This window comes from Rhizophagus irregularis, chromosome 27 (assembly GCF_026210795.1).
Source record: "Rhizophagus irregularis chromosome 27, complete sequence".
In the NCBI taxonomy this organism is placed as follows: Eukaryota; Fungi; Glomeromycota; class Glomeromycetes; order Glomerales; family Glomeraceae; genus Rhizophagus; species Rhizophagus irregularis.
The window spans coordinates 1334719-1358352 of record NC_089455.1 but is presented as its reverse complement, the minus strand read 5'-3'; the positions used below and the strand labels follow the sequence as shown (position 1 = coordinate 1358352).

General features: G+C 31.7%; 5 protein-coding genes across 5 annotated transcripts; 2 read left to right on the top strand and 3 right to left on the bottom strand.

Annotated features, from left to right (window-relative positions):
• Window positions 1-3271: 3271 nt before the first annotated feature.
• On the bottom strand, window positions 3272-4566 carry OCT59_018209 (uncharacterized protein; the record flags this gene model as incomplete). Its single annotated transcript, XM_066148608.1, has 3 exons — window positions 3272-3846; window positions 3923-4148; window positions 4369-4566. 3 exons carry the CDS (start codon window positions 4564-4566, stop codon window positions 3272-3274), a joined length of 999 nt encoding a protein of 332 aa, XP_066004520.1.
• Window positions 4567-4676: 110 nt separating this feature from the next.
• Window positions 4677-5563, bottom strand: OCT59_018208 (uncharacterized protein; the record flags this gene model as incomplete). The annotated part of the gene is made up of 3 exons (XM_066148607.1): window positions 4677-4928; window positions 5001-5275; window positions 5374-5563. 3 exons carry the CDS (start codon window positions 5561-5563, stop codon window positions 4677-4679), a joined length of 717 nt encoding a protein of 238 aa, XP_066004519.1.
• An 812-nt stretch (window positions 5564-6375) lies between these two features.
• Window positions 6376-7002, top strand: OCT59_018207 (uncharacterized protein; the record flags this gene model as incomplete). Its single annotated transcript, XM_066148606.1, has 1 exon — window positions 6376-7002. One exon carries the CDS (start codon window positions 6376-6378, stop codon window positions 7000-7002), a length of 627 nt encoding a protein of 208 aa, XP_066004518.1.
• A 1029-nt stretch (window positions 7003-8031) lies between these two features.
• On the top strand, window positions 8032-10535 carry OCT59_018206 (uncharacterized protein; the record flags this gene model as incomplete). The annotated part of the gene is made up of 2 exons (XM_066148604.1): window positions 8032-8044; window positions 10309-10535. 2 exons carry the CDS (start codon window positions 8032-8034, stop codon window positions 10533-10535), a joined length of 240 nt encoding a protein of 79 aa, XP_066004517.1.
• Window positions 10536-10896: 361 nt separating this feature from the next.
• On the bottom strand, window positions 10897-12878 carry OCT59_018205 (uncharacterized protein; the record flags this gene model as incomplete). Its single annotated transcript, XM_066148603.1, has 5 exons — window positions 10897-11115; window positions 11197-11469; window positions 11603-11889; window positions 11968-12102; window positions 12314-12878. 5 exons carry the CDS (start codon window positions 12876-12878, stop codon window positions 10897-10899), a joined length of 1479 nt encoding a protein of 492 aa, XP_066004516.1.
• Window positions 12879-23634: the final 10756 nt, after the last annotated feature.

The window sequence follows — 23634 nt, the reverse complement described above, 5'->3', positions numbered from 1 at the left end:
TGATGGATTTATTTTGGAATCCCATTATAATATCATTACTTCCATTTTTCCTTCTGCTTTACGTTCAGAAGTTTTTGCTTTATTGCACGGATTGGACTCCCTTCCTCAGAATTCAAAGATTACTGTCGCCACTGATTGTGCTCAATTACTTTCTTTATGGTCTTTATATGTGGATGCTCCTTTTATTCCCAGAATGCTTAAAGAATCCAACCACCTTTTGTGGTCCTCCATACGCACTATTATGTTGCAAAAGAATCTGGATGTTACCTTCGATCAAGGTTCCTGCTCATGCTGACGACCCTTTGAACAATCATGTGGATGCATTAGCCAAAGCCGCTCATACTGACTCACATCTTTCTTCTTGTCCACCATCGGAATTGATGGCTCCTTGCATTTTACAATTTAATTCCTTACCTGTGGATATGAATATCCGGAAATTTATTAGAGATATTTTTGACGCCAAAAGTCTTTTAACTCTTGCTGTATTACCAAGATTTAATTCCTATTCTTCAACTTCTGATATTGATTGGGCTTGCACCAAATTTTGTCTCAATAACAATAAGCATTTTGTCTCTCATCGGAATGGCCGTTCCGAATTTTGTGGTTTCCGTATCAAGCTACTTTTAGATATGCTTCCAACGCTTACAACTCTTCAGAGATGAAAGCCTCATCTTTATAATCCAAGTTGGCTTTGTCCTCAATGTAATTCCTTTCCTGAGACTTTAGACCACTTGTGGACTTGTCCTTATATTTTACCGGAATTTAGCTCTTTACAAACTTTTAAAACATTACTATTGGCTCTTCGGACTACTTATCTTGATAATTTCCTTTCCGCGTCATCTTTAATCCCTTTACCGGACTCTTTTGCTGCTGAATTTATGGCTCTTAATTGTTGGGATTGTGACCCTCCTTCAATTTCCTGCCTGCGACTCACAAGAGGACTTATACCGATATCTTTGACAGAATTTCTTGGAATTTATTTTTCTTCACCTACCATATGGTCTATCTTAGATACACCTTTGCACGACTTTCATTTTGACCTTTATGTTCAAATCTGGTTGTGCCGATCCATTTTCTTTCATCATTGGGAATTAGCTCAAGGCATTACAAAAAAAATGAAATCGTCAGCTCTTGGGCCTTCTTCTATTCTTCGACCTTCCTCTAACATTCCTCTTGACTCTTCGACACCTTCCTTGGCGACAGCTTCCTTGGATTCCTGGGTTTCTTGGGTTTCCTCTTCTATAATCCGTGGGGATCTTGGATTTCGTATTTGGATTTTTGGCGCCGCTTAACAGTTCAGCCTCTACTTAGGATTTCTTTTTTGGTAACGGATTGGATCTTAGGACATGCTGGATAGTTGACTCACACTGGCCTTCGGGTAAAGATGGGGTATGCGTTTCTGTAATAGTTTAGTTTTTCTTTACTTAAATTTATTTTGTTTAGATTTCTTTACTTGTATGAATCGTGAAGCTTGTTCTTTTTATTTTTTATGTTTATTTTCTATATTTGATATTTGTAATATTGTTCGATCTATTTATTGTACTTTTCATTTAAATTTAATAATAAAAGATAAAGTCATAAGACTGTTTGCTCATAATCACCAAATACATATGGGTTGGTCACCCTATCTCAGTGGTTAGTCACTGAGACCCTCATTAAGCCTGAGTATGGTGAGGTCGCAGGTTCGATTCCCATGACTACAGAAATAAAAAGAATTTTACTGCGGACGCTACAACCAATAGCGTGAAGGTACAGGAATTAGTGTAGTTGGACTGCATCATGGTGAATTAGTGTGTACGGTTAGGCCGCACATTTCAACTAAGGGTCGTAATGTCCTTCTAACGTTCCCAAGAGGTCATTGGTGATGTTCGGATTCCCTGTCTTTGAGGTCACTGCATAGTATACCTTAGAGGTGGTGTCCTGTCCTGGTGGTCACTCTACGATACCACTGGGGGTACGGTTCACTGTGCTAGATGGTCCCATAGATGGTAAAATCATGGGTGCAATGTCTTAATGGTAGTTGACCTTCTAATAGGTCTTAGACCAACCGTGATGTTACCTGAACAGAACAGATAGCTTGGTGATTGGGTTCGATTCCCTTCTCTGATGGGCCCTAGTTGGTGATTCCTGGTGGTTGATACCCACCATAAGGGAGGATCCTGGGTAACACCTACAAGCTTACTGTCCATGTGGTCACTACAAAGTATACCACTTGGGGATTACAACTGTACTATCAGTGGTGGGTAATCGCGGGCTGTAGTGACCTTTGAGTGAGACCTAGTACCTAATATGGTGGTATGGAAGGGGTCTAGATATTTGAAGGTTATCTGACGAAAGTCCTCTGTGACAGTAGTAGTGGTGAGGGGTTTATAATAGTAGCCATTACAGTATCATGCAACGGATTAAAGGACGAGTAGGGTGGTGTTCTTCCGATCCAAAGGCCTTCGGGTCCCTGGGGTCACAGGTCGAACAGATGTCATTGTCGCAAAATTTGCCTGGAATTTTTCTGGCAAATTGAGAATTATCCCGGTGAATTGGGGTAAATTGTGTTACAATTTTGGGATAATGGAGGTCTTACAATTTGGCAAATTTTGTCAAAATGGCGGAATTCCTACAGAATTCCTAATTCAAATGTTGAGAAATTTTTCAGTAAATTATCATTAAATTGTGGGAAATTTTAGGCAAATTTTTAGTAATTTTATGCAAACGAAGTGTAAATTGTGGTGAATTTAGTCAAATTTTTAGTAAATTTATGCAAACGTAATGTAAATTGTGGTGAATTTTAGGCAAATTTTTAGTAATTTTATGCAAACGTAATGCAAATTGTGGTGAATTTAGTTAAATTTTTAGTAATTTTATGCAAACGTAATGCAAATTGTGGTGAATTTAGTTAAATTTTTAGTAATTTTATGTAAACGTAATGCAAATTGTGGTGAATTTAGTTAAATTTTTAGTAATGTTATGTAAACGAAGTGCAAATTGTGGTGAATTTAGTCAAATTTTTAGTAATGTTATGTAAACGTAATGCAAATTGTGGTGAATTTAGTCAAATTTTTAGTAATGTTATGTAAACGAAGTGCAAATTGTGGTGAATTTAGTCAAATTTTTAGTAATGTTATGTAAACGAAGTGCAAATTGTGGTGAATTTAGTCAAATTTTTAGTAATGTTATGTAAACGTAATGAAAATTGATGTGAATTTAGTCAAATTTTTAGTAATTTTATGCAAACGTAATGCAAATTGTGGTGAATTTAGTCAAATTTTTAGTAATTTTATGCAAACGAAGTGTAAATTGTGGTGAATTTAGGTAAATTTTTAGTAATGACGCCAAATTTACCAAATTTGAAATAAAAATTGTCAAAAATATTACATATATTTTGATATTTATTATATAATCCATTAATATCCCTACATATTCTTCCTACACCCTTACTGTTCTTTTTTCTTTTTCTTTTGAGGTTCTTCTTAGGAACATTATCATGAATATGTTCCTGTTCTTGGGACGATGGTTTGGATGATGATTTTTTATTTGTTTTTTTCGATTGATCACGTATGTTGTCAATAACTTCCTGCAATTCATCAAGTGCTTCGTTGTTTTTGTTTGTGGATTTTTTATTTTTTGAAATTCTTTTTGATGATCGTGTTTGTTGAGAAGTTTTCCGTGATGATGGGGGTTTTTGCAGTGGTAATGGTGGGGTTTTGGAGGATTGTTTAGATCGTTTGTTTGATCGTCGTCCCGATGTCTGTGATAATGACGTTTCCTCTTGCTCCAGCTCGTTTACCTCATCCTCACCCTCTTCTTCTTCATCAGATTCAGCATTTATATCTAATTTATTGACGTTGAGACCTTAAAAGAAAAATTTAAAAAATTTTCTAAAAATTCCGTTCCATAAAAAAAAAAGAGAACGGTAATACTCAATTACCATAACTTTGTTGACTTTGTTGACTTTGTTCCTCCTCTTCGCTCTCCGATTCCGACTCATCATCTGATTCTTCGTCAATAGATTTATGGACTGAGGGAGATTCTCGCTTTCCGTCTTTAAGTGTCCACCAAATTAAATTTGGTGGCGCTTTCTTATTTTTCCAAAATTCATCTTTAAGGATACGAGGACGTACTCTCTTATTTTCTGGAAAATATTTTTCCACGTACTTTCGTCAATTGAATGTAGAAGGTTCGTTAACTAAAAATAAACGTGTATTAGAAATAGATAAACTTCTGTTGTTTTTGAGGTTTGGCATTTTTCCAAAATTCGAAAGCATGCAAGGAAATTGATATGTCGAGATTTGGCGAAACCAGAAGCACCAATCACGTATTGATAAAGACATTTTAGTGTCACTGCGCATAAACAAAATGAATTGTCTGACTTACTTCATCAGATCTCCATGATAATTTGTAAACAAAAAGGTTTTTGCGGTCTGTGGATATATTTGGATCATTCTCCGGATCACTCTCTTCAGGAGAGTGGTATTCGTTCTTGTTTAATATTTCATTAATATCCTTGATCCCGCGTTTTTTAAAAGATTTTCGATAATCGGGGTGATTCTTCATGGCTAATGCGCCCTTCATCCTTCGTTCCCGTTTCTGAAATTAAAATAACTATTAGTAATTTTCAATATTACCTAAAAATTTGGAACTTGATTAACTTACTTCTGATAAACGGTTGATTATATGGCTCATTATTTTTTTTGTTTTATTTCTGCCTCGTTAAGCTGGCTTTCTTTCCATTTACGTCGGCCATTTTTATGCAAATCTGAGAACACATCCCGAACTATACTTAATGTTGCACGAATACCACATTGTTCAAGAAGTGATTGGATACGGGGGATCAGATCCTTTTCCAATTGTGGTGCAATCTCGCCGAACTTCTTCGTATAATCGATGGGAATTTCATCGATTTTTGCGCTACGAATTAGAATTTTAATTTCGTTCTATAAAATGAAAATTGATAAAATTAATGAGTTTAAACGTCACATAAATAATAAAAATATACCAAAACAAACTTTTATTTCTTTTCGATGCTTCTTATTATATTGTTTTTGTGCTGTCTCTTGCAACGAATGTAGATCTTTTTCAGGGATATATTCCTCATTGTCTTGTTTATCAAGTTCATCTTCATCATCGTCATCATCAACCTGAATATATTCTATTTGTCGATTTTGTCGTGAACGTTCTTGTGAGTTCAGAGAACGCTCCAGCATTCTCGTTATTTGCCCGAACATAGTGGACATTTGTTCTTGAATTGACGACATTCCCCGTTCAAGTCGTGAAATACGTTCTTAATGTACAAAAAAATAGTAATTTTTAAATTAAGTTTGCTATTTAATCAAAATTTCGAATGATCTGCCAAATTATCCGCCAAAACGTAAATTATACCTTCAGTATCCAGACTTGATGACCTATTTAATCGATTACGATTGTGTATTTGGTCGATGGATTCGGCTGAATTTAAGTGTGATAAAGAGCGAACTGTCCGAATGCCCTGTCCATCATGAGAAGCGTCGATGGATAAAGGAGAATGTAGTGTACGAGTACGACGCGTTAACAAACTTCTTTTTTTGGTCATTATCAGAAAAGAAATGAAGTAAAAGCTAGAAATGTGGAAGGAACGAACGTAAAATTGAAGAAACGTAAAGTAAAAAAAGAGTTGAGTAAAAAAAAAATTAGAAAGGAACAAAAATAAAATAATTTGAAAATTGTAAAGACAATTTTAATGTAAAGGAACAAAAATTGCAAAATCGACGTTTGTATTGTAAAAAAAAAAATCACTCTTTATATATTTATTCCAATTAAATGTTTTCTTCGCGTAATTGTTTGAAATAATTAAATAATTTTTGAATTGTTCTATTTTGGTCATCGCTGATTTTGGAAAATAGTTAAATAGTTAAATGATTTGAATTGTTCTATTTTGGTCATCGCTAATTTTGGAATTAGTTAGCCAATCGCTAAGTATATTAAGAATATAATTAAGAATAATTTGGAATTTAATATATAAATTTAGTCAAACAAGGTTACGAGGAGTATACTGAAAGTTAAATTTATTGTTATCGCTGATATATTTAAGTATATAATTAAGAATAATTTGGCTATAAAAAGTTAAACAAGGAGTATACTGAAAGTTAAATTTTATTGTAGATCTGTTAAAATGTAACATATTCACTTTCGATTATGTATTGATCTACAATTGATGTATTGATGTTCAAAAAAAATATACAATTGATGTATTGAAGCTCGAAAAAAAATAAAAATGTATATACAATTGATGTATTGATGTTCAAAAAAAATAAAAATGTATCGTCTGATTATTTATTACAGCGAAATGCTGGTATTTTGGTTAAATTCACATTTTGTAAAATTAAATCAAAATTTGAAAAAATGATGAATGTTAATGAAAGACGCGTTAAAACAAGAACTAAAGAAAAATGTTATTGTAATAAATGCAACGGAAAGTATGTTGATCCAAGAACCAAACAAAAACATTCAATGAGTCTAAGTCTTGATGATGCAACTACTTCAAATGACCCAATGAGTATTGGATCGTCATTCGTTAATGAAGAAATCTCTATCGACCCTCAAGAAAGCACATCATCATCAGAAAATTTGTCAACATTTTCTTCGAAAAGGAGAAAACGAAGCAGGTATAATACTTATTTGGAGCGTGACACTCAAATGCAAAATATAAATGACAGTGATGATAACAATGACAGTAACGAAGAAACTGATAATTATGGCGATAGCGATGATGGGGATGATAGCGATGATAACGATGATGGGGATGATGGGGATGATAACGATGATGGGGATGATAGCGATGATGGGGATGATAACGATGATGGGGATGATAGCGATAATGGGGATGATGGGGATGATGATGGCGAAGAAACCAACATTTTTAAAGATTACTCTCCACCGAATTATGATTTTCCAAACAATATTAATGAAAATCTGCAAAATATTGAAGATTGGATAATTATTTGCAGTAAATTTTATTCTGAATTGCGGTAAATTTGCAGTAAATTTATTTCGAATTGTAATTAATTTTTTTCTGAATTAAGACAAATTTATTTTGAATTATGGAAAATTCTAATACTAATAATTTGGAATATTAATTATATATATATATAGATTTTTGACGAAAAAAAGAAAGTTTTCTACCAAATTAATTCAGATTCGTTCATTGCGCGTCATCCATATGTAAATCAGAATCTGAATTATTATGATTGTCGCCGACCGTTGATTTTGATGGTTTTTCTTCTCCTTCCTTGTTATGGTCTTCATCATTTTCGGTGGTGTTGCCAGTTGCTGGTGTTGTCCCTCTACTAACTTCTTCTTCTTCTTCATCATATTCAGTGATTAAACCCTGATCGATATCAGTATCGAATATTAAATCTTGTTGTTATACGATATAAGACCATTCGGGAGCATTCGACGGATGTGGTCAGTCGTATTTTTGTACCTCGTCGTCGTATCCAGTATTTGAAATTCAATGTGCGGAGTGTACGCGCGCACAAATTTCCTAAAACTCCGCACATGATCAAAAGTTTTTGTGTGCGCGAAGCGCACACAAAAATTTTGTATGCACCTCCGCACATTTCTGCACATCCCGCACATTTTTGCACATTTCCGCATAATTCCGCACATCGTTGCTTATTTTCCGCACATTTCCGCACATCCCGCACAGTTTTGCACATTTCCGCACATTTCTGCACATCATTGCTTATTTTCCGCACATTTGCGCACATCTGCGCACATCGCGCACATACCATTTATTTTTATATTTTACATTACTTAAATATAATATGAAAAAAGTTTCTATATTTTTGTAAATGGGATTGGTAATTTTATTTAAAAATTTCATTAAAATTTATCCGTCCCTATAAAAAAAGAAAATTCGGAATTTGTCCTGAAAAGTATGGAAAATGTCCAGAAATTTTCCGTGCATCCGAAAAACATTCGAAAACGGTCATGTTTAGGAACATTTTCCGGACGCTCGATTCTGGACAAATTCTGGACAAATTCTGGAGTGTCAAGAAAATGTCTGGAATTTGTGCGTCCAGAAAGTGTTCCAAAACATGACTGTTTTCGAATGTTTTCTGGACGCACGGAAAATTTCCAGACATTTTCCATACTTTTCAGGACAAATTCCGAATTTTCTTTTTTTATAGGGCGTGTAAGGTTTTTTACCTATTAGATATGATTAACATATGAATTAAAATAAGGTTTACAAATAAAATTTATGTACGTGGGGATTTTAAAATAACGTATTTTGTGTGAATATTTTCTTTTCATTATTTACTAATAGAAAACTATTTTTTACCCGCAAATACTAAAGAAAAACAAACACATGATCAAGTTAATAACGCAAATAAAAGGAAAAATAAATCAAATCAAGATGATAATTTAGCAGGAAAAAAGCAAAAACCCGCTAGTGCTTCAAAGCCAAGTTGGCTATTAATGTATGAGTGGCTAGAATATCGAACAATTGAAGATACAACTTTTATGATTTGTGCTTGGTGTGAAAAAGCAAAATTTATTAACCAAATGGCTAAAGGAATCACAATTTACAAAAAAGATTTACTTGATCGTCACTTAAAAGTAAAGGATCATTCAATAGCAGAAAAAAATTAAAAAGAAAGTCAGAATAAGATTGCAGTTGGGTTTGCGAAGCAATATGATAAAGAAAAAGGTATTATTGTTCGCCAAATGCAGTGTGTATATTTTACTGCAAAAAACCATATCTCATTAGAAATATATCCAAAATTATGTGAATTAATAATGCCATCACAAAATTAAAATATTATTGCTCCAAAGGTGGTTGCTTTACCAAGACAGCTTGTTGATAATACAAACTCAACTCGTTCAAGTTATGGTACATATCAAAATCATAATTCAGGAAAAGAAATGGAAAAGTCAATAACAAGTATAATCAAACAAGAATTATATCAAGAAATCAATGATTCTCCGTTTTGGAGTATTATGATTGATGAAACTACTTCTATTTTTGATAAAAAGCATTTAGCTATGGTTTCTAAACATTTTTCACATAATGTTCCTGTATTGAGGTATATCGGGCTAATTGAACTTGAAGATTGCACCGCAGATAATATTCTAACTCAAATTTTGGAGTTTATTCAAAATAATGGACTTAATTTGGATAATTTAATCCATTTTGGCAGTGATGGTGCATCTACAATGGTTGGTAAGTTATTAGCAAATTTTTTAATATTAAACCTATCGTAAAAAAAAAAAATTTAATTAAATATAATATTTATTGATCAATTATAAATTATTTATAAAATAGGACGTAAAAATGGTGTAGCAGCAAAATTAAAGGAATTAAATCCATTTCTCACCTCAGTGCATTGCATATCTCATAGGCTTTATCTGGTTGGAAAGGATGCAGCGAATGAAGTTCAGTATTTTAAAAAATATGAAGCCACATGCAAGAAATTATATTCATATTTTAGCAGATCTTATAAGAGAATGTTAAACTTAAAAATGATCCAAGAATCAAATGATGATCCACAGTTAGCAATATTAAATATTATCAATACACGTTGGTTATCTTTATCTAATGTAGTCAAAAATTTATATTAAATTTTAGATTCAATAATTGATGCTTTAAATTTTGACAGTCTTCATGCTGGTGATCAAATAGATAGGGATCGAGCTAAAAAATTATTAGAATTGGTAGATTCTAAATTTAAAATCTCAACTATGTATATGGCGGATTTAACATACCTTCTTACTATTTTATGTAAAACATTTCAACGAGATATTATTTCTTTGTCAGAGGTTAAATCTTCATTGGATGCTACTATAGCAACGATAAAAACTCAATTCATCGGTTTTGATGATCAACCGCCTATATATGGAACAAATTTACAGCAATTTTTACAAAATAACCCATTTTATAATAATCATATACCAGATGATTTTGTTCATTTTGCAAAGGCCCTAGTTCATAGCTTACAAGCTCGTTTTCCATGTAATGATTTATATGATTCTATGAAAATTTTAGATCCAAAAGAATTACCATTACAAGAAAGCGCATTATCTTCATATGGAATAGAAGAACTTAAATTAATATGCGAATACTTTGGAAATCAAAAACATAAATCAAATGGTATACCAGTTCAGCCGTTAATTAATAGTTCAGAGTGTAAAAAGGAATGGCAGATGGTTAAACATATCATAAAATCGATTAGAAATTATGATATAATCGAGGGTGGCATCATATTTGGAGTACTCGTTCTCAATTTAAAAATCAATTTCCTAATGTTAATATTTTGGTTAATATTGTTCTATTAGTGCCACTTTTGAATGCGAATGTAGAAAGAGTGTTTTCTCAATATAAGTTGACGAAAACTAGATTATGTAATAGGTTAAATGTTAAGACATTAGATATGCATTTAACGATACTTTTAAATGCACCCGATAATATTGAAGAATTTAATTGGGATAAAGCATTTAATCAATGGAAAAATGAACATGTACGACGAGTAAACACTAATAATATTTTAATTTTTATATTATAATGTAAGAATAATAGTGTTTATTGGTGTTTTTATAAACTTATAATAAAAGTTTTTACAATTTCAAGTATTTTTTTTTTTTATAAAAAATTTTAAATTTTAAGTATTGTCCGTTGGAAAAATGAATTATACATAAAAAAACGCTTTCCGCACATCATTTAAAAATTGCGCACACAAAAATTTCAAATAATGTGCGCATTCCGCACATGATTTAAAATTTGAATTTCAGACACTGGTCGTATCTACGTTCGCGTATTAATTTCGACTTATTTGACGAGTGTACATCGAGTACATTTCGTAGCAAATTTTTAAGCTGAAGAAACAATAAAATATAAAAATTAAATCCAGCGATTCGTCTGAAAAATCAATATTCAGAAGTTCTAACCTCATCAGATCTCCACGAATAGTCGTAAATAGCGATTATTGACTTTGTTGGGTCTTCTTCGTCTGTCTCGCTTATTTCTGGAGAATGAAATAAGCGATTGGATAACATCTTTAGTAATCTACGCTTATCATATTTTGTTATCCGTTCATCGTCAAAACTATATAATCTCTTTGCCGCCTTCATTCGGCAGATTTTCTTCTAAAATACGTTATAATTTGAATAAAATTCAATACATAATCGGAATAAAATTTAGCATAATAATTATAAATCATTACTAACATCGTGTACTCGATTGTTTGAGTGCAACCGGTGTTTATTTTCATTGGCTTTTCCCCTATCCATTAATCTTTGATGAGAATGACGAGACTTGTGGAGACAACCCAACCATTTTGTAAGTTGCTTATTCGAAGCGGGAAAACACAGAGCAAGGGCTGAACGCAATTCAGGGACTAGCTTACGACGAATCTTGAGATTTTTCACGCTATTGAACGTTTCATTGTAATCTAGTTCTCGAGTTTCATCGATGGTTTTCAAAATAGACTTCATTTCAGCCTAAATATAACAATCAAATAATGATAACCAGTACTTAATTACTCAATACTGCAATTTTAAATAACTGAATCAGACAAATAAAATTAATATACCCTAGCTTCTTTTTCGTCGTACTCATCATTATTGTTAGAACCAGACCGTTCTTCCTCCGATTCTTTCTCGTATCACTCAGACTTTTTGTCTTAATTCTTTTTTGACGTTTTGCCGGCTGTTCGAGATCCGTCTGACTATGAATGGCTTTAGGCAGACGGATTCTCGAATACCTGTTTAAGCTTTCGCGTAAATCGTCATTCTCGTCTGCAAAGGCCTCGTTTATTCGAGTCAAAAAATGATTTTCGTCGAATAATCGGTTATTTTCGCGTTGAAGCTTTGCATTCTCTACTTGTACTTCTTCAATTTGTTTCTTTAATTTTAGATTTTCTAAATAAAGAATTTTATTAATAGTAATATTTTTTTACGAATAATTCTGAATTTATACGAATGAAGTCAAAATCGTACCTGCTTCTAAATCAGTATCGTCGTCATCGATCATCCTTTCATTACCTTGATCGTCTTTAACCACTAATACGAATTTTTGTGGAATTCGAATATTCCCATATCGTTTTTTCATTTCCGATAACATCTCTTGTTGATCTATAAAAATTATTAATTATCGTACATATCAATAAGCAATTTTCCAAAATTCAATTACCTTTAGGAATATTTGGCGGTTCAATTTCTATAACCTCATCGTCAGACTCTTCTTGAGTCGGCTTAATCGACTTTGCAGATTTGAAGATCGACTTGATGGGTGACGATTTGCTAGTCGACTTATTGGTTTAGTCAATCGTCTCATTCAGATTACTTTCTTCTTCTGTTCTTCCCCGTTGACAATTAGATCCTTCGCTCGGTATTTCTTCTTGAAACCTTTGCTGCTTTTGTTTGTTTGACTTGGTGGGTGACGATTTGCTAGTCGACTTATTGGTTTTGTCAATTGTCTCATTCGGATCATTTTCTTCTTCCGCTCTTTTCTGTTGACAATTAGATCCTTCGCTCAGTGTTTCTTCTTGAAACCTTTGCTGCTTTTGTTTGTTTGACTTGGTGGGTGACGAGTTGCTAGTCGACTTATTGGTTTTGTCACTCGTCTCATTCGGATTACTTTCTTCTTCCGTTCTTCCCCGTTGACGATTAGATCCTTCGTCAGGTGTTTCTTCTTGAAACCTTTGCTGCTTTTGTTTGTTTGACTTGGTGGGTGACGATTTGCTAGTCGACTTATTGGTCTTGTCACTCGTCTCATTCGGATTACTTTCTTCTTTCGTTCTTCCCCGTTGACGATTAGATCCTTCGTCAGGTGTTTCTTCTTGAAACCTCTGTTGCTTTTGTTTGTTATTTTTTTTATTGTTTTTTTTATTATTGCTATTATTTGACATTTTATATTCACTCAATATTCGTTTAAAAAATCGAAGCGGGTTCAATATCGTCATATCGTTCTATTTATAAATTTAAAAATCATCAATTAATTAATAAGAAAATCGTTAGCGTCCTATTGCGTTGATTTCTCGATTGAAAAATCAACTATAAATCATAATTAAAAAAGACAAATAAATTAAAATTACGAAAATTATTAGCATTCTACTGCGTTGATTTCTCGAGAAAAATCAACTATAAATCATAATTAGAAAAGGCAAATCAATTAATTAATAAGAAAATCGTTAGCGTTCTACTGCGTTGATTTCTCGATTGAAAAATCAACTATAAATCATAATTAAAAAAGACAAATCAATTAATTAATAAGAAAATCGTTAGCGTTCTACTGCGTTGATTTCTCGAGGAAAATCAACTATAAATCATAATTAAAAAATCAAATCAATTAATTAATAAGAAAATCGTTAGCGTCCTATTGCGTTGATTTCTCAAGGAAAATCAACTATAAATCATAATTAAAAAAGACAAATAAATTAAAATTATGAAAATCGTTAGCGTTCTACTGCGTTGATTTCTTGATTGAAAAATCAACTATAAATCATAATTAAAAAAGACAAATCAATTAATTAATAAGAAAATCGTTAGCGTTCTACTGCGTTGATTTCTCGAGGAAAATCAACTATAAATCATAATTAAAAGGACAAATAAATTAAAATTACGAAAATTGTTAGCGTTCTACTGCGTTAAAATTTGATATACTTTAATGCGGCAAGTTATACTTTGTCGAAATTTGCAGTAAAATCAAAAATATATTGTTATTATAGCAATACCACTTCGATTAATACAAAATTGTTACTTTTCAACTTTCGCTAAAATTTACAGTTTCTTTTGATAAGGTTTGTTTGGCATCCGAAAATGATAAAGGGATGATAAAGTGATTATCTTGTAAATAAAAGTTATTTTAAAATAAAATAAGCTTTTTATTTTAAAAATAAGCTTTTTATTGTAAAATAAGCTTAAATTATATTGCAATTTTTAAAAGTATATTAATTAGAAAATTCGCAAATTTATTATATTAAATTGCCAAATTTGCGAAAAAAAAATATTAAATCCTAAAAAATTATTGAAATAATCATAGAAGCCAGGATTACATTAATTATACATACAAATTATACAAATTTTGTGTTATTCCAAATTTTATAAAAATCGGCCTTTTAACAAATTTGGATTTTGCCAAACTTATTAAACTTATTCAAACACTAAACAAATGAGCAGAAAAAGGTCAGTCTCTAGTATACTTGAAGATCTTGATGATGAAGAATCACCTTCAAATCAGCCATCTTCTACTCGTAGAAATAGATCAATTTCTGGTATAATAAACGAAGAAATAGTATCTTCTGCTAGACCAACAAGTAATAAAAGAAAACTAGTAGTTTGTAATTGTCCTGATTGTGATGGCAACTTGGTGGATTCTCGCACAAAAGAAATTCACGATTCTAGACATCAAGAATACCAAGATTCGCAAGGTACAATTTCATCTCAAGTTCGTCAACTTGAAATAGGTGAAACATCAATATCCGCTTCAGCTGGACGAATGATTGACGAATCTATTAGAAAAGAATCGGAAGAATCAGATAACAGTAATCAAGATGATGTTGATGATGAACATCAAGATGTCAAATTTAACTTCTTACCTCGACAACGTGCAAGAAAGTATACAAATCGTCCGGAAATTTCAGAAGATCCAGAAGATTCATCATCATCCGAATATACTACAGAGGAAGATATCTACAGTGATACATTGTCTATATGCAGTGAATCAGATAATGATCCAATTTCTGGAATTTCTGGAATTTTTGAAGACTATTCACCACCTAGTTATGAACCATTTCAAAACCCATCATATTTAGAATCGAATTATGATCGATTTTTATGGATTTTACTTTGTATAATGAACTTTCGAACAAGATTCAATATCGCAGAGACAGCTACTGAGACTCTAATAAAATTTATGAAATTGGCCCTGTGCAAATTCAGTAGTGACGATTTTAATGATTTCCCAGATTCGCTTTACTTAACAAGAAAGAAGCTTGGATTAAACGACCAATTTCATAGTTTTGTACCTTGTCCGAAATGTCACAAATTGTATAAAAAAGAGGAAGTGGTAGATTTCAAACAAGAGGACAATCCTGCTATAATGAAATGTCAACACATAGAATTTCCCAATTCTTTAGTTCGCAGATCACATCTTTGCAATACGGCATTGTCTGAAAAAATTAGCGCATTGACAAATCAAACAATAATACGACCTAATTTAATGTATCCGTTTGCTGGAATCAATCAACAACTTGCCACTATGTTTTGTCGGCCTGGGTTTGAAAATTTTCTCCGACATTGGGCTAATCGGTCAAATTTTGATAATATTTTGACCGATATATATGATGGGCAAGTGTGGAAGAATTTTAAAGAATCGGACAATGAAGATTCGCCAAATTTTTTTAGAAGCGAAGTGGCCGATTCTCATCTTGGCTTGATGCTGAATCTTGATTAGTTTCAGCCATATAATAGTACCATTTATAGTATTGGTATCATATACGCTGCTATATGCAATTTGCCATGCGATATCCGATTTAGACGCGAAAATTTATTGACTCTCGGCATTTTACCTGGGCCAAAGGAGGTCAGCCTACATAAAGTGAACCACTATTTAGCACCAATAGTTAACGAATTGGAAACACTCTGGGCTGGATTAACACTAAATCGTACTTATGAATGCGAAAATGGAAAGAGAGTTCGTGGCGCTTTAATCTTAGTATCATATGACATTCCCGCTGCAAGAAAAATTTGCGGTCGTGTTTCTGCGCCTTAGTTTCATGTCACAGGTGTGAGAAAAAAGCAAATTATGAAAATGGGCAGCATAATTTTGCTGGAATGGATGATGTAGAGTATTCTGCTCGAGATTCGAATGAGCACTGGCAAAACGCATTAGGTTGGCGAAGATGCAACTCAGACGCTGCTAGAAAGCGCTTCGTCAAAGAAACTGGCGTTAGATAGTCCGAATTGTTGCGTCTATCATATTTTGACCCTATTAGATTTATTACAATCGATCCAATGCATTGCTTATTTCTGGGCATTGCGAAGTGGATAGTAAAACGAATTTGGATCAATGGGGTATTTTGGCACCAAATTCTTTGAACAAAATTCAGAAAAAGATGGACGAGTTTCAGATACCATCCGATTTAAGTTGAATTCCAGGAAAAATTCATAGTGGAGAGGGATTCACCAATTTTACGGCCGATCAGTGGCGAATATTCTTTACAATTTATTCAACTGTATCACTTTGGGAACATTTTTCAGATGTAGATAGAAGAATCCTGAATCATTTTGTCAGGGTTTGTTCGATTTTGGTAAATCGGATTCTAGAATCTAATTTGGTGGATGAAGCCCATAGAAGTCTTATCGAAATAGTCAAGCTTATTGAGAATCACCACGGCAGAGATAAGATCACACTAAATTTTCATCTTTCTCTGCATTTGCGTGATTGCTCATCTGATTATGGACCATTATATGCGTTCTGGTGTTTCTCTTTCGAACATATGAACAGTATTTTAGGTAAATATCCGTTAATGATTTTTTAACGATTTTAACGATTTCAATATTAGCTTATAATTTATTGATTTCGCACTTTTAGGTTCGTTACCAAACAGCAACAGGAAAATTGAGTCTGAACTTATGCGTCGATTAATGTTTGATAAACAAATCAAAAATATCATAAGTTCAGGTATCGAAGTAAAAGGTCTTGAATTGCTAAACAGTCAGCGTACTATCGGGTCCCTTTCAGTTACTGATGAATTTTCGTCAGATGAGATGTATCGATTTTGGCTGAATTCACAAAATATTAAAGATTCACAGATTTCTGGCAAAGAAGGCTTCCCAGGTGAATTTCTTAAGCCGGTATCTCATAATATACTACTTTCAAGTGAAATGTTAAATTTAATGGTCGAATATTACAATGCGACTTACGAATCATTTGGATTTCAGAGGCCTCTTGTAGAAGGTTTAGATAATGATATAATAATTAGGGTCAAAATTAACCAATTCAGAAGGTGTCGGATTAGTTCAGAAGTCTTTGGATCATCATTATCGTTAAGACATGTAAAAAGTTCGTACGTCTTAGCGAAATTTATTACGGATGATGAAGATGTCGACACCTATTCAGGTCAAATTCAGTATTATTTTACTCACGTAGTAGACTTTCCGAATGGTCCCGTCGAACATTTTCTAGCATACGTTCGTTGGTATAAACACGCAAATTCAACCAATATTCGATACTATTTTAGCAGTGATGAAATTTGTAATGTTGAGTTGTGGAATACCGAATTTTATCCAATAAGTCGTGATTGTATAATACCTGTGCATCATATTTTAGGTAGATTTGTACCAGTAAGTTACCAAATCTCAAACCGGCAAAATGCAAGAGAGTATTTAGCCGTAAATCCAATTAGTAGAAAATACCAATTATAAACTTATAAGTTTTAGACATAAATTTATAATAAATTGAGTAATTGACTATAAATTTGGTGTTGATTTTTTCCGAATTTCTGAATTTTAATGACAAATCATGTTTTTCAAAAGTTAATTTTGATGACTTTTTTTGTATCAATCAGCCGTCAATCAAATATAATAATTTTTTGCCAAATTTTTATTGAATTTTTATTGAATTATCAATTTTCCATAAATCGGAAGTACATATTTGAATATTGGGTAAATTTTAGGTTGATTTGTCATTTTGTCAGATTTTTTTTTTGATTTCAGAGCATCAATCGGCCGTCAATCAAATATAATGATTTTTTGCCAAATTTTTATTGAATTTTTATTGAATTATCGATTTTGTAAATCGGAAGTACGTATTTGAATATTGGGTAAATTTTAGGTTGATTTGTCGTTTTGTCAGATTTTTTTTTGATTTCAACCAGCATCAATCGGCCATCAATCAAATATAATGATTTTTTGCCAAATTTTTATTGAATTTTTATTGAATTATCGATTTTCCATAAATTGGAAGTACATATTTGAATATTGGGTAAATTTTAGGTTGATTTGTCATTTTGTCAGATTTTTTTTTTGATTTCAACAGCATCAATCGGCCGTCAATCAAATATAATGATTTTTTGCCAAATTTTTATTGAATTTTTATTGAATTTTTATTGAATTGTCAATTTTATAAATTGGAAGTACATATTTGAATATTGGGCAAATTTTAGGTTGATTTGCCATTTGTCTGATTTTTTTTTGATTTCAATAGGCATCAATCAGCCGTCAATCAAATATGATGATTTTTTTCTGGATTTTCATTAAATTGTCCGATTGGCATCAATCAGATGTGCCGATTTGTAATGTCAGTCGATTTTGGTCTGATTTTTAGCTGATTTTCCATATGTCCAATTTTTTTGATTTCGACCAGTGAAAGTGATGGGAGTGATGGGGAAAAAAAAGTGGTTATTACCGTTATTTTTGAATATTGATTAAAAAAATTTTTTTTATTTTTTATTAAATCTGAGTTACATAAATATGTAACACATATTTAATTTAGATTTGTGTAATGTTAATCTTACTAAAATATTAAATTTTTATAAAAATCTTAATTTAGACTAATTCCAAAAATTGGCACATATGATAAAACTTAAAACTGTCCACATCTTGTCGTTATCACTAGCTTGCTTATTCTGGACGATACGCCTCTCCAGACCATCTTGAGTTTAAAAACACCATAAAGAGAGGAAAAACGCGTAAGAAATAAAAGTGTAAAAAAATAAAAGAAACTTTCTAATATTAAAGTAAACTACCTCAGGTTTTTTTCTGTTAAGGCTTTGCTTGAAGTATATGAAATAAGAAAAAGGTTTATAAATTATAAGCGAAAAATAAAAAAAAATAAAAAAATATTATTATCGAAAAAATATGGTCCAGACGGTTAGCAGAAAGAGTTCCTCTATCTTTATAAAGTATATTTTATTTGATTTAAATTTTTTATATAATAAGTAATATTTTAATTTATCTGCATATAGTTTATCCAAAGACTTTTATGCTGAGGATGATATAGATCAAGGAGAGACAATATCACTTTAGGACCCTAGACATCACATATATAACTCACATATGAGTTTTAGCAAATTCAATCAAAATTAGGTTAAACTCATAATTTTAGATAGAGCAAATTAATTGAAAATTAATTAATAGTCATAATTATGAGTTTTAGCAAATTGTGTTGATTTTACAAAGTTATATTTTATATTTGAGCAAATTGGTACTTTTTTTTAAATTTAACTTATCCTTTTTTTTTAACTTTTATAGATAATATTTTTAAAAATATTAGTTTTGGGTCCGGGTTATATTTTGGCCAAAATTAAGTATAATTCCGGCCAAAATTAAGCATAATGCAGGCCAAAAACCGTCTAATTAGTTTCGCAACATTTTATTTTTTTAATAATTATTTATATTTAATTTATTATTTTTATTAATTATTATTTTATCTATAATCTACATATTTTTAATTATAAATTATAAAAATTGACAGTTTAATTTATATAGGACCCCAGACATTACAAGTCACTGGAAATGTCATATGCAGATCATTTTCATATTAAAATTATTTTGTGTAACATTGAGCAAATTATGTTATTTTATAGTTAAATGCTAAATTCCAATATACTATATTTATACAAGTTAAAAAATTAATAGATTATCATATGTTCTATCAATTTCTATCCTTATTTTCCGATCTTTAATAACAATTTTTTTTTTTATAATTCACAAAAAACTCCCCTTAAAAATGCACTTTTTTCAAGATTGAAGTTGAAGTATAAAAAAAATATGCAGTTTTAAAAGCAAAAATATATGTAATTTTATGAGTAGAAAAAGATTTTCTAAGCTTGTAATGGAGGTTATTTGGGTAGGTTTTACATAAAATACAAAAAATAGAAAAATTACATTATTTCTTAATATTATTAAACTTTTGGAGCGTAATTTCTCCATTTTGGTTCTAAGTAAATCGCCTTTGTAAATTAAGTGAATATTATTCAGAAAGATCAAAACTACCTAAATCTCAAATTTTGTAAGTTTATTAATAATACTGGCGTAACTACTTTAATTTTTATAATTAAACTAACTTTAAATTTCGTTCAGCAACTTCAGAGCGTAATTTCGGTACTTTGGACCTAAGTAAATCGACTTTGTAAATTAAGTGAAAAATCTTCGGTAAGGTCGAAAATACTTGTATTTTAATTTTCGTGAATTTTTAGTTAATACCCATGACGTAACTGTCATTATTCGTAACAGTACTAATTTTCGATCTTTAAATTTTTTTACACCTGATCAACAGCTTCAGAGCGTATTTTTGGCACTTTTGATCTAAGTAAATCGTCTTATTAAATTAAGTGAAAATTGTTCAGCATTGTCGAATCTACTCACATCTTAATTATCATGAATTTTTGATTGATGCTTATGGCGTAATTAGTGTTTATATTTTATACACCTGATCTGAAACATCAGAGCGTAATTTTGGCACTTTGGCTCTAAGTAAATTGACTTTATAAATTAAGTATAAAATGTTCAGCAATGTCAAAAATATTTGTATTTTAAATTTTATGAATTTTTGATTAATACTCATGGCGCAATTGTCATTGTTCATAATAGTACTAATTTTCAATCTTTTATTTTTTTATAAAAAATACATTAACTTTAAATAAAGATTCAAGTTGAATAATAAAGATTATGTGAATATTTTTTTAATAAAATTGTAGAAGTGGTCAATAAGTTTAAAATTTTTTTTTTTAATTAAACTGATTATATTGTATAAATATAATGTGATATATAATCTAAATTTTTTCATTTTACCTAAATTTAGGCTGGCATTATGAATCTGGCCAGAATTAACAAAATTTTGGCCAGAATTATGAATTATTGATTTGCAAATTTATCCCGATTTAATTAATTTTGGCCAATTTTAATTATATACATATATTGTATACTTAAAGAAGATATTATACCACAAAATTTTTTTTACCAACTTTAGTGAAAAAAATTTGCCTTCTTTTTTTGTGATATTTCCAGTAACTGTTACATATACAATTCAGAGAGTAACTTTTTAGCAAATTGGCCTAAATTTCAAAAAAAAAAAATCATGTTTTTTGCGATTATCTTAGTATCCAGTGATCCAATTTATGTGAACTTTTTTTATTTTGTAGCCCTCATCGAGCTTGACAAAATAAAAAAAATCTGCTTGAATCGGATCATTGGATGCTGAGATAATTGCAAAAAACTGAAAATAAAAAAGGTCTTTTTTGGCAAAAAGTCAGTTGTTATTAATTATTTATTTTTTTATTGATAATAAAAAAAAAAGATTGTTAATTGACAATTAAATTTACTAATCTACAAATAATTTTAATAAATTTTATTAAGCAAATATAAACCTATATTATTTAAAATTTCACTATAACTCATATTTTGAGTTTTAGCAAATTAGTATAGATTTAAAATGTGATAATTTGATTTTTAGTTTAACAAAGCTTGTACTTGAATTTTATTAATTTTTGCCGCAAGTAACTTTAAAAAATACAAGGTATTCAAGAAAAAACTACAGTCAACTCTCTTTATAGTCACACATTTGGGACAGTCCATATTTGGTGATTATAAAGAGATGTGACTATATAAAAAATTTCTTATATTTGTATATCATAATTCCGGCCAAAAATTAACATAATTTTAGTCAGAATTATACTTAAAACTTTATTGTATTGTAACTTCGCCAATATTAATCGTAGAGAGATGATCTTACCGCCATTCGATTCGTCTTGATGAGACGGTTCTAATGGTATAAAATACGTCGAAATCCAATCACTAGATTAATTTCCGAAATTAAAAAAATATTAATGTTTTTGTGTAATAACTCTTCCAATATTGATCCTAGAAAGACGATCTTACTACCATTCGATTCGTCTTGATGAGACGAATCTAATGGTATAAGATACATCGAAATCCAATCACTAGATCAATTTCCGAAATTAAAAAATATTAAATGGTTTTTAAGTAATAACTCCGCCAATATTGATCACAGAGAAATGATCTTACCACCATTCGATTCGTCTCGATGAGGCGATTCCAACGAGCTATAAATCGTCTTTTTACAATCACTAGGTACCTAGAAATCTAGCAAAATGTTAAATGGCGCAGTAAACGTAAATCAAGAAATATAATAATGCTGATGTTTAACATTTTGTTGAATAACTCGTCAGCCAGTGATCGGAAAAGGATAAAACTTTCCCATGACCACGGAAATAAAAAGAATTTTACTGCGGACGCTACAACCAATAGCGTGAAGGTACAGGGATTAGTGTAGTTGGACTGCATCATGGTGAATTAGTGTGTACGGTTAGGCCGCACATTTCAACTAAGGGTTATGGTGTCCTTCTAACGTTTCCTATGAGGCCATTAGCATGTGCGCAGTCCTGTCCTTGAGGTCACTACCATACCTTGGGGGGACTTCCTGTCCGGGTGGTCACTCCACGATACCACTTGGGGTCAGTAATGGCTAGATGGTCATCCTAGATGGTAAAGCTGAGGGTGCAATGTCTTAGTGGTAGTTAGACCTTCTGTTAGGTCTTAGACCAACCAAGGTGTTCGTGCACAGAACAGGTAGCATGGTTATGGGGTTCGATTCTCTACTCCTTGGGTCCTGGTTGGTGATCCCTGGTGGTTGATACCCACCAGCAAGGGGGTGATCCTGGACAGATGCCTGCTACTTCCTGTCTGAGTGGTCACTACAAAGTATACCACTTGGGGTAAACAACTGTACTATCGGTGCTAGGTAATCGCGGGCTGTAGTGGCCTTTGATGGTACTTAGTACCCTAAAATGGGTGGATGGAAGGGTACTAGATAGTTGATGTTACCTGTCGAAAGTCCTTCATGAAAGTAGATGCTCTCTAAAGGTCGTTAAATAAATTGAGTATCAGTATCATGCAATGGGTATAGGATGAGTAGGCGGCGTGTACCTAGCTTCAGATCAGCCTAAAATGGCCCAATAGAGGATGTCTTCTATAGTAGTGCTGTTACCTGAGGAATTAAGTACTCGGTATAATGGTTGCCCATTGAAGATGATAGGCACGCAGACCCGAGATTAGTCTCATAAGAGGCAATGGGTGGTCTGGCCGTAAACACTTGCAAAGGAAAAGGATAAAACTACCGCCATTCAATTCGTCTCAAATGGGCGTACGATTCCCCATTGCTGCCTATGATACATCTTTGTACGATTATTAGATGCCAAGTTATTTAATATATTCTTTATATAACTGTGATTATAAACGGTTCTTTTTAATATAAGATTTTTGAGGATAGGTATGATAGTGACTATAGATAGATTGTGACTATATAGGATAGATTTTAATAATAATGTGTTTTGAACATTCAACTGGTGTGACTATATAGTAGAATGTAACTATAACGGGAGTGACTATAGAGGGAGTTGACTGTATAACAAAGTGCAAAATTAACTAATACAAGAACAAATACCGTATATAGCGGACTACAGTACCCCGGGTATCTTGCAAAAATCAGGGGTTTGACCCTGTACCCCCGAGTACTAAACAAAGCCTAAAAATTCCGTTTTTTGCGAATATCTCATGATCTACCAGTCCAATTTGAACGATCTTTTTTTTATTTTAAAGAGCTCAATGAGAGCTATCAAACAAAAAAAGATGGCTCAAATC